The 11,898-nt window shown below is 41.1% G+C and overlaps 2 protein-coding genes across 2 annotated transcripts; one reads left to right on the top strand and one right to left on the bottom strand.

Annotated features, from left to right (window-relative positions):
* Nucleotides 1-9,721: 9,721 nt before the first annotated feature.
* On the bottom strand, nucleotides 9,722-10,090 carry LOC120447801. The gene is made up of 2 exons (XM_039629372.2): nucleotides 9,964-10,090; nucleotides 9,722-9,906 (listed from the first exon to the last, which is right to left on the bottom strand). Exons 1-2 carry the CDS (start codon nucleotides 10,043-10,045, stop codon nucleotides 9,737-9,739), a joined length of 252 nt encoding a protein of 83 aa, XP_039485306.2. The 5' UTR covers nucleotides 10,046-10,090; the 3' UTR covers nucleotides 9,722-9,736.
* Nucleotides 10,091-10,221: 131 nt separating this feature from the next.
* Nucleotides 10,222-10,686, top strand: LOC120448463. The gene is given in 1 exon segment (XM_039630482.2): nucleotides 10,222-10,686. A coding segment is annotated over 1 exon segment (303 nt). The 5' UTR covers nucleotides 10,222-10,346; the 3' UTR covers nucleotides 10,650-10,686.
* The last annotated feature ends 1,212 nt before the right edge of the window (nucleotides 10,687-11,898 follow it).

Below are 11,898 nucleotides of genomic sequence, written 5' to 3'. Positions count from 1 at the left end.
TGGGCGGTAAGGTGGTTGGGTGGCTGGGTGGTTGTGTGGTGGTGAGCCCCTGAGGCATGCGGCATGCCAAAGCGTTTAGCAACCAAATACGCTTTACTCCCGATTTCCCTCTGCCCCTTGGACTCGCCCAAGTCTTTGTTGTTGTTAGAGCTCACATCCTGCCGCCGGCGCATCCTCATCTCCATCTCCATCTCCATCATTCCGTTCCCATCGACACTCACATGCACATCCTCATCTTCATCCTCGTCCTCGTCCTTGTCCGCATCGCCATAGTCATCCTGTGAACCATGGAAGAACGAGCCACTGAGCGAGGAAGCGAGCGGCTCTAATTCAATTAGCAAGTTCAGCGCCGAAGCGGCAAATGGCTCGTTAAACACGCTGTGTTTTTGTTGCTCCTTACCCCCACTCTTTAAATGCACTCGGAAAACATTTTTAATCTATTTAGGAAATTTTTATGTCATTTTGTATTAATGTCCTTTCTACACAAAGAAAGCTATATTCTCATTTATAAATTGTCGCAGAAAGGTTTTCCAAATGTATGTGCCCCGATATTCTCCCTTTTTTATATTTCAGTTTACCTAGTTTATTCAGATAAAAAGTAGGTTTCGTATATTTGTCGATTACCTTAAAAAAAAGGTATAAGTAAACACTTTTTGTAAATGAACTTTGTTTAAAAATAATGGTCCCTAATTTGTATGAATAACCTGCTTTGTTATTAATATTATCATAAAATGTAATAACTTTTTCTGGTTTTGCCTAGTGTATTAGTTCAAATGCAGCATTTGGATGGTCTCTCCATCTCCTAGCATTCGGGTTTGTCCTCCTGCTTAATACCACTTCACTTGTGTTTGCTCGTTTTTTAAACATGTTTTATTACATTTTTTTCGCTAGCAGGCGCCATTTTCATGGCACCGGAAGTTGCCACACGCACAAAGAGACCCCCACACACACAGCTATAGAGTGTGTGGCAAAATGAGCAATGAGCAAATGAGCAAAATGTTATAAATTGCCAAAAGTCCGCTTTAGCGCTAGCTCCCTCCGTTTCCGGGGTTTTTCTTTGTTCTCAGCGGTTTTTTGTTACCCTGTTTGCTTTTGCAGATAATGCACGGTAAAATCTTGCGCACTCTGGTCACTGACCACCCAAATGTGTGGATTCAACTCCCGTTTCCCACAGGATAATTATGAGCTATGTTGGGAATGGCCTGCTCACAGTCTTACCTAAGATTAATTTATGCACAAATAACACGAGCAAATTATTCGCTTTGTTCCGCAAATGTTTTTCAAGTGAATTGTGTTTGGTCAGGAAACGGAGGAGTTGTAGACTTCGCCCAGCGTTTCATCTTCCACTCCAATATCTATGGAGATTAACAAGCATGTGGTAGTGGCCTCCTTTCCACACTCTCTTCCCCATCCATTCCTTCCCCCAATTCTGACCATAATCGGCTTTTCTTGCCAGTGGCCGGCATATGCCCATCGTTAGCTGGATATCCTGGCTGTCTGGTTTGGTCGCAGGACCAGCAAACGGGATACCGATTTATCAATCCGTTTGCCCTTTGCAGGCGCTTTCTGCCGAATTTCCCTTTTTGCTTTTCACACATTTAGTTGGGTTTCAGTTTTTCGCTTCGACCTTTTTTGCACCCTTTCTGTTTTTCCGCCAGCTGCAGCGGCAACAAAAGTCCATTATCCTCTTCGGCGTTATCGGTAATCAATTTCTGTGGACCATCGACGGAAAAAATAGTTTCTAGCCTTCCAGCAGCGGACCAACAAAGGCGGTAGCTTGCAAAAGTAACAACAACAGTAGCAATTGTTAGTTTTGAAATATGCACGACCCTAACCCGCTCAGCCACCCAATCGCCACCCACTCAAGGCCCACTCAAACGCATGGAGTCTAACAAAAGCTTTTGAAGTGCTGTTTGCTGTATTTCCATCACCCATGACCTACACTGCCAAAAATACTTCAAACTTACACCTTTTGAGAAACTTCTTGCCAATCATTTGGGATAAGGATATATTTTCTCCAATATAAAAACGTTTAATTATAAATTAACATTTTAGAGTCAATAAGGCTTTGATTAATATTTTTACTATTTCATTTGTATTTAGGATATTTTGCATTCAAATGTTATTAGTATTGTTTTTACTAAGCGTGTTGTAAATGTCAAATAAAGAAAACAGACATTTTTTAAATTTAATTTCTAAAAGACTTGAATTATTTTAAAAGAAAAATCCGGTTTTTAATCAATGTAAAACCAACTAAAATACATTGTTAATTGGCTGCTATTTTGATTTCCGTTTTTAAAAATTTTAGATTGTTTAAATAGTTTATTTTCATTATACCGCTTGCATTTTTCCTGGTACACGTAATAATTCAATGGCAATGTGCAGCAATTTTCGGTGTTGGTGCCGGTTGCTGTTGCCCAGTCACTTACACAGTTGTCGAGTTGTTGAAAGTTTGATTTTTTTGAACTAGCTTTTCGCCATTGCCGTTGATGTTGCACTCGCAATTGGCTACAAATTGGCTTGTTGAATTAGGAGCGAAGTCTGAAATGGGGGAGGTTCTAAATCAGGACTCAGCCTTGCGCTAGATTTCAGCTGCAAGTGGTTCATAATTGAATTCGAATAGCTGCAGGAGCATCTGCCAGGGATCTGCTCTCACAGATACAATTACGTTATCCTTATAAACGTGCCCTCTACACACACACGAACACCTCTCCTCCAGTTCTGTCTGATGAATTATGCAGATGCCTCTGCAGCTGCTTCTTCTTTTGTCTGGCTGTTCATTTCAGCGCAGTCCTTTATCCTGACGAGAAGTATTAAAAGGCGGCGTCGGGGAAAAAGTGAAACTGTAGCTCCGTCGCTCGCCCCAGTGAAAAGCGCTTTTCAATTTGGTGGCCTGCCTCAACAGAACTCAAACCATCTGAATTGGACTCTCGGCTTTCACTTTTCAATTAATTCTTTTGGCGGCCGACTTGTGGTATTTTATATAAGCGCTCCCTGGTTGCCATTTCAATGGGCTGAGGTTCAGCAAACTGGTTGGCTAGATTGAGCGGGAAGTCTGAAATTTAGTTAGTATTGGGAAATTTAAAAAAAGCAATAAAATAAATATCTATTTTTTTTAAGATATACTTAAAGTTAAGTAGAGTAGTGGTTAAACAAGATAGTAAGAAACCAATGAATACGAGTGCATACTTATAATACATAGTTATTTGCACTAAATAGAATATTAGACAACGTTCTTTAAGAGCTTTACCATTATTATATATATTGCATATATTAGCTTCAGTGCGATCTTCCTGGTAAGTTACCTGTTTTGCATTTTCCTAGGGCCAAAACAACTGGCTCACCATTTTTTGGCTCTGCCTTTTTATGTGGGTCAGTGCGGAATTTGGCTGGCGCTCAGAGAGGCTGCCAAGCCACGTGACTTTGTGGAGCAATTGCAGGGGGCAGCAAAGTCCGGGGAGAACACTGTCCAAAACCACGGCAACAATGTGGGCCGAGTGTGTCGATTAGCCAAATTGAAAATGACAAGCTGGAGGCGAACAAGCAGCTCCAGAAACTGGGCCAGGGAGCAGCTTATTATGCTGAAGATGATGCAGTGGTGGTCTGGGATGCAATGGTGGTCTTTGGAAAGGAAGCCACCAGGAAGTGGGTCAACTGCTTACCGAGTGACTGCCAATAAGGGCGCAAAAGGGAGCGTGTGACAAAAATAGGAAAAAAAAAGCAAACAAAAATGTTTATACCAGTGTATATGTTTATACAGTGTATATAAATGTATTGGCAGATCTCAATTTTCAGCGGACCACTCGGCGTATAAGTAATTTTTTCTAAGCGGCTTACAGTGCATGGTCCACTCTGTAGTATTTTCAGGACGAACGACTGGGGCTCAATGCTAAATCCGATATGCGTTTTATTTTGGTTAACTGCACATCCAATAAACTACAGAAAATCGGAACATGTATGGGGTTAATCGGGGGAAAAGCTGTGGAGCGCCTGAGAGGAGGAGAGGAGAGATGACGTTGTGTAAATATTGACTTTTGAAAATCGAAATCGTCAAAATGTTCATAAAAGTCGAATGGAAACCGTTCAGCGCAGCAAATATTTGGCTCTGTGAGCAGACATGACTCCACATCCTGTCCCCCAAGCTCGTTTCACGATTCGGGATTGGGGATTCAGGATTCCGGATTTTTCGACTGCGTCCTGCGGATGTGCATGACCATGGCAACTTTGACCAGCAGCCGGCAATCGCTCGCTTTCTCATTCTGACTTCAGCTTGCTGAAAATCACAGCGTATAAATAATGAAAACCGATTTAATTTTTAACAGCTGCAGTTTGTGTGTTGTGGAATAGAGAGTGTGGATGGTCATCGCGTGCTGGACCCGACTTCTTTTCCCCCCTTTTGTCGCATGCTGACCATCTCGCCATCCCTCAGTCCAAAACCCGGTTGAATCCCAGATATGTATAGGAACTAACCATAGTGGAACGACTTAAATGCTCAAATTTCACACATCATTTGGGCACGACTTGCAACCATGGCTGGGATTTAAAAGGATTTGTAGGGGGTTTCGCTGATGAAATTCGGGTCATCAATTATGGACATGCACAGGTGGTTGCGGTTTGTGTTCGAAATATCAAAGGTATGGGGTTACATTGATATTTGGGTTTCCGAACTGTTGTGTGAAATATTAGTTTATGTGTCTTAAAGTGTAAAACTATATCACTCAATCATCATCGGGTAAAATATTGAAGTTCCAGCTGAGATTAATTAGTACGACAATATAATCGACTTTCTTCGTCGTAAGTTTACACAGTAGGTATTTCAATATATATTTGAAATAACTATTTTGTCGTTTATTAGGAAAGTATGATCAGAAAAAGAGAAGAGTTTATCTCCCGACGATTATACAATATATAACCTAAAGCAAACTTTCCTTTTTCTTTTCAATTACGTAAACTTACTAAAAAATACTCCGTATATGAATACTAATTAACGTTCTTTCTTGAATTTCAATTGAAGAGATATGATTAAACAAAATAATAAAACATATATTTTCGTTATTAAGACAACTGCTCTACAGAAATATCTTTTAGGACATTAACATAAATTTTTCTCTAATTAACTACGCTGGTAAATTGATCCACAGGTTGCACTGCATAAAAATATGACTTAATGCCTTTATTTAGGGCCGTCTTAATTGGTAATAAAACTTGGTTGTAAAGAGGTAAGTGATTCGTTTTCAAGTTTAAAGCTAAGGACAACTTAGAGCAGTTTTCTTAGCTGCTCGATGGAATATAGCTGACAGCAAAGTTGACATTCATTATGGAGGACAAAAAGGAAAAGAAGGAGACAAAAGCGGAAGCTGCTTGGCTCGCCATTTTCTTCTTCCATTTCCGCCATTTCGTCGCTGGGACAATGGCAACAGGCGCTGAATTAGCAGTGGGTCGTAGGTAGTATGAGGAGTAGAGAGAGTCCTGTCCGATCCTGGAACTCCTCTGGAGAGTCCTGCCTCCGTTTGCTGCCCCTTGGCTCATCAAAAACTGTTTGAAATGAGTTTTTATTAGTTTTTGTTGCTGCCATTTTTTGCTGTCACTTGTTGTTTCCCATCTTTCGTTCCGTCCTTCCCCCTGCATGTGTATGGGTGTTTTTTTGTATGTGCGTGTTAATTAAATTTCAAATGCACAAAAGAACTAACGACACGTTGAGAGGAGCTTTTCTGAGAGAAGGGGGAATGAATGGCGGTGGAATAATGCCAAACCCATTCTCGCTTTAATTGCATCCATGTGTGTAAATGAAAATGTTTGCTGTGCGCTTTTCCTCATATTTTCCATCTTGTCCCTCTGTTTTGGTATTTTTGCATTTAAGCAGCACGAGTTGCAACAACAAGGGATGTGTGGCAAGTTCAGCGGCAAAGATTTAGTCGGACCAGCGCCAAGTTTCTGACCATAAACTTTATTCCGGGGCGTCCTAGTAAAATGTTTTCCTCTCTGCAGCCTCTATTTCCTTCTTTATGTATGGATGTTGTTTTGTTATGGTTTTAATTAAGTTTTAACTGGCTCTAGACCAAAAATGCACCACACCATATCTGAGCTCTAGGAGTTGGTATAATCTACCCTCAACACGTGGAGAAACTTTTCTTTCTTGATAAAAAATGTTTTGACTGGTTTTCCCCGAAATAAAAGGTGATTGTTACAACGTACTCTACTTACTTTAAATTGATAATCATTTTCTATGAAAGTTTGTGTTGGTTGCTCTCATCAATTTTCGATTTAACTGGTTTTGATTACTTTCAAGGTTGATTTCATTTAAATGTTTTCATCGCCGTAATGGAACATAAAGAATATATGTATTCTTGATTGGTTTCAACAGTCATGTTCGTTTATAGGCATTCAAAGTCTAGTCTCTCAGTTTCAAAGCTATGTGTATGCATATCGGAACGGACCGGCTTGGAAAACTATATTAAATAGCTGCTTAATAATCGAAAAATTGTTGTAAAAAAAAGGAATAAAAAAAATATTTCATAGTATAGCTTTTATAGTACAGCAATTCATTTTTAAAATTAGTATAGACATCACAGTTTTGTTGTTTTGGATCGTGTTCCAATAGGGTATACATCAGTGGAGCTTAAGTACCTAATCACTGCAAGGGTATAAAAGATTCGTCTTTCCAATGTTATATTCCTTTCTCGTTCCCTTTAATAACTATAAATTTTAGTGTAAAAGCCTGTACACAATGGAAACCGAAATCCTGCCCATGAGGCAGCTTTCAACTTTCGGTTTCGCTTGGCCTGGCGGAATCTAGTCCCAGCTTGAGAAGGGAAGAGGAATATTTCGAGGCTGCTGCTGCTGACATGCGCCGGGGAAATTGATTAATGCGACTTGTAAATGGCGCCAGATGGGAAACGGAATGGGAGCGGTTAGTAGTTCCCTGGTTCCGCAGCCCGATGTAAACGGTCTGCAAATGTTGACTCGAAACTGCAGCAATTTGTGGCAGAAGTTGTTGCGCCAAAAGTGTCACATGCAATTGGGCCCCAAGTCAGGCGCATGTTGAAAGGACTCTCGGTTATGGGAACACCTATTAGCCAACGACCTGTGTCCTTGGGGTGCGTTCAGTTAATAGCCTACACCATAATTAACAGCCGCCAAGTAAACAATTTTAATGTTCGCTCCCGAATGAAAAATGATTTTTGGCCTTTGTGGCCTGTTTCACGTGGCAAGGCATCATAAATTTACGGCCCGCTCTACGGGTTCGAAAATTTCATTATGCGAAAGTGAGTTCCGTTAATGTGTTTTCAGCGGAGGCGATGAAGAAAATGCGGGAAACTCAAGAAAAGCCCCGGCAGACATACAAAATTATGCACAAGACAAACAGTAAACATTACCGACGAGAAAAGCGGGAGCGACGAAGAAATAACAAGGCATTTTATTAAGGAGCCAGAACTAAATGTGTTTATATACCAGTTTTTTGGGTGGTGATTCTAAAACATTACTTCAATTTGTGTATGCGTCCTTGACAAAAAAATGTAACAAACCTCCGCCGTTTCTGGTTCCCATATGTATTAATATTAATACACAGGGCAAAGTTTACCCGTGGAACTTTTTATTTATAACGGGTGTTTTTTTTAGAGGTATAGAACTTTAAGTTGGCATTACTGTTCAAGATGGCGACCGATTTAACAGCTGTCAAGTGATTTATTCTCAGTTTGGTTTGGCAATTCGTCATGCGTGCTTACAAAATCCAACTCGTGCAAGAATTGAAACCAAACGATCATCAAGCAAGGCGTAGATTCGTCGAATGGGCCAAAACGAGATTGCTGTTGTTCCCGATTTTCATAAGCCTCCAAGATCTTGTGATTTAACACCGCTAGACTACTTTTGTGGGCTATGTAAAGTCATTGGTCTATGCGGATAAGCCACAAACGCTAAACCATTTGGAAGACAACATTCGCCGTGTTATTGCGATATACGGCCAAATGTTGGAAAAAGTCATTGCAATTGGACGTCAGATTGGACTACATCCGAGCCAGCCGTGGCGGTCATATGCAGAAATCATATTTAAAATGTAATGCACAAGATTATCTTTCATGTCAATAAAATTCATGTCAATCGAATAATCCATCGTTGTTTTATTGCAATTTAAAGTTCTATACCTCTAAAAAAAACACCCTATATTATTTTGTTATTGGTGCCCAACGTTTGTGAATAATGTTGTGAGGCACTGGCACCAAACCGATCTCTGATTTAATTTGTGGGAGAGGTAGGTGCGCTTTTTGCTTACATTGAAACCTGGTAAATAAAATTAGGATAATAGTTGGTGAAAGTAGTTTGATTAAGCACAAGAAGGTTATACCCTCGGTCAAGTGACCCAGTGCCATTAATAATGCCCTTGAAAGATATGGAAAGTAGATCCATGAAACGTCCTTCATCACACAAACTTGTTAAAGGTAAATGATACCTTTGGGATCTGCGTTTGATATTGCATGCAATTTAAGCTAATAAAACATAAACTAGTTACTGGTTACAAATGCTAGAGTCAAGCTATGAACGTTTACTCGAACAGCCGCCAGGATGAACATGAACCAATTAGCCAGTTAAAACATGGCTACCAGTAAAATAAAATATGAGTCACGGCTATCTCTTGTAGTTAGCATAGCTCCTTGGGACTAACTTTTATTTAAGAAATATATTAAGTCGACTTAAATCTACATTTATCAAATGTATATTCACTATATAGCAAATTTATACGGCGGGAATAAAATTGCCGCTTTTCCTACAGCTTCATTTAATTTATGCCAATAAATTGCTTCAGCGAAAACAACATCCATTTCCGGCGGAGGCTGTCAGCTTACAATTTAATGCCAACACCCTGGACTTGCATATAAATGCTGGGTAAAAATAAGTTTGCTGACTTCGAATTGGCTGCCTACGCAGCAGCTCCTGTAACGCGAAATTTGCAATTTCTGCATTAAGTCAACAGGGCGAATGAGTGCTTTCCATGGGGATTGAGTGGCAGAGGAAAAGCTGAGTGGGAAAACCCGGGAGAAACGCTGCTGGTGTGACATTTGTTTGGTTTTAATTTCGGTTCAAAGGTTGGCATGGCTGCCAGACTCCCGCTTTTGCAATTCCCCAAACCAAACTCTACGGCCGATGAAGTGTTTTGGGTGGACCATAACACTTTGCTGTCGTCGCAAATGGTGAATGCAAAATTGAAATATTGCATGAATTGCAGGAATGCACTAAGCCATGAAGTAACCACCAGCCTCCCACTTCCAACTTTCCAGCTCCAAGTGCAAAACGGGCATGTCCAACACACGACGTCGTGCAACTATTTAATAAACATCAGCAGGGAATGGAGGCTCCATCCCTCCGCCATCTGGGAGCCCGCACCTACTCCACTCATTTTAGCTGCGGTCGGAGGAGCTTTTGATGTCTCGCTCGGCTGCATTTAATAAGCTGCCGGAACGCCAAAGGGGAGGAGGGCGTGGCCGGGTCCTTTGACTCCAAGTCAATGAGGAAGCCTTTTGGGATTCCACGATCACGGTTTCTGGCTTGCAGATATACACTATCATTGGCAACAGTAGGGAGTCAGCGTTGAGCTTATGTGGTTTTTAGGGTTTCGAACTTATAGTGCTCTTCAAAAACGAAATAAAACATTTAATACTAATGCAGAAGTATCTCTCCGGTATCCCAAATGCCAGGAGTAAAGTTTCAAAGTGAGCTTTATAAGTTCTTTCCAGCAAATTTAATTCTCCATAAATTCAACCTCGTCAATGTTAAAATCTTGTTTTTTCACGCAACACACTTCACCTTTGGGGCAAAGACCCACGGGTCTGTTTATGAAGCATTCTTTCTGATTCACACAATAAGCGAGAAGCGAAGATCTGGTTATATTTGCATTGGTTTCCTCACAAACTGAAAAGTATAATATACTTTTTAATTGTCAGGGATGAATTAATATAACGAACTTACGAAGCGGCTTGTATATATGGCCCTGTACAAATCCGGTGCTAGTTGTCGCTAGTAAGCACATGAATACGACCTGTCTAATCATTGTGAGGGGACAAAAGGAAGATAGTTTACTTTCGAAACTATTATATATTTTAAATACCGAGGCGGAGAAAATGTAATAGGCTCCGTTCTGGTTGAATGTGCCCATTTATGCATGGCATTTTCCAGACCTTCATAAATTATATGCCCTTCGATTTGTTGTGCAATTTATTGGATTCCTGCACAGTTTACTCTCTGAGTGCGAATGGAATACAAAGAAAATGCTGTTTGCGAGTGCTGGTAAACAAAGAAAACCCACTGCCAACAGCTAAGCCCGTCCCTTTTGGTTCTTCCAACTGCTCTGGATGGATGCCAGCTGCTTGTTCGGATGGGTGGGAATCCACAATAAACCAGGTCCAAGCCAGGAACGGAACTACGAGGAAGTGACGAAGGCAACGGCAACGGCGACGGAGCATCTGGAGCGGCAGCAAAAACCCAAAACTATTTGCACTCAACGGCGGCAACAAATGTTGCTGCGGTGTTGCCTTGTGCTACTTACGGCTGCCACTTGATGGCGATGTGACTGTCGAAGCCGATGTCGGTGTTTTTGCCCCAAAATACAGCATCCTCGCCAGCATTCGAAGCCAAAGTATTCCTCGCCGAGCTGAGCAAATATGGAGGCGCCTGGTGATGTGTTTACAAGTTTGTGAATTGTTGTCATTGTCGTCATCTGGTTGGGCTTCAACTGGCTCTGCGGCCCCCAATCTTGGCCAGCACTCGGGTGCTCAGTCCCCGCCCGCTTTTCATTACCAATGGCTGGGAGTCCCCTGCCCCCCCTTTCCTGTCACCAATTGCAAACATCAATCAAGCTGCATTATGCAAATATTCGCTTGAAAGTTGCAACAAAAGCGCATCGAGCTGGGGAGAAGTGAAAGACGACAAATGGGAAATCGGAAATGGGTTTGGGTTTCGGTTCGGGTTTTGTGTAGGGTTAGTGTTTTTCGGGCGCTTGAGTTTGGATAGCAGCCTGTCAGACGTCAAAAAGCAGTTGCTATCCGTTTCACCGCCCTCCATATCCCATCATCCATCCCTGCTGTCAGTTGCATTACTGAGACAACAAGACTAGGGTTCATCAGCTACACTTGGAGAAAATACTGCCTATGGCTTTTTAAAATGTATAGCTTAGTTTTTTAGAAATCGAAGTATTTTCTTGAAGCAACATATTTATCTGGTTTTAATTTTTGTATAGTAGCACTTAAAATTCGCATAAAATTCCATGTTAAGTGGAGTGTGGAAAAGAGTTGGAAAGAATCCCCAAGAAAACACACATATCAATTGTACATCATTAAACTAAATAAAATATAAAGAACTCAGTGTATTTCACTAACATTTTTGAAGTGAAAAAATGTCAACATTTTCCAAGTATTGAAAAAAGTACAGGAAATAGAAAAAATAGAAGTCAGCTGCCAATAGTTCGACTCGACGGTATTCAATTCCACTGATTCTCTGGCTCGCCGTTCGCCTGAATTAAACGATAACGAGTTTTGGCTTCCATCGCTTCATTTTGAAACTAAAAGCAAGGGAAGGGTTGCCGGCTGCCAACTCCAGAAAAGCTAAGAGCCAAGAGCAAGGAACCGGAGCACTGGAGAACCACAGGGCCAGGAGCCGTCTTGGTTTATGCGTTAACTTTCGCGACTTTTGGGGTAGTCGAAAGGAGAATTGGAAAAATATATATGTATGAGTTGCATTGCAAAGAACAACAGGACGAAATTAAAACGTCTGCACCGATTTATGCCAACATTTTAAAGGCCAACTTCTACCCACAGATCTCTTCACATACATGCATTGGAGGTATTGGAGTACCATGCAGCAAATCCATATTTTTCCGAATTCCATTTCATTTGCTTTTTGCAAAAG

The sequence above is a fragment of the Drosophila santomea genome, chromosome 3L, assembly GCF_016746245.2.
Source record: "Drosophila santomea strain STO CAGO 1482 chromosome 3L, Prin_Dsan_1.1, whole genome shotgun sequence".
NCBI classification, from domain to species: Eukaryota; Metazoa; Arthropoda; class Insecta; order Diptera; family Drosophilidae; genus Drosophila; species Drosophila santomea.
Note: the sequence above shows the minus strand (reverse complement) of the source record. Positions and strands in the feature narration are given on the sequence as shown.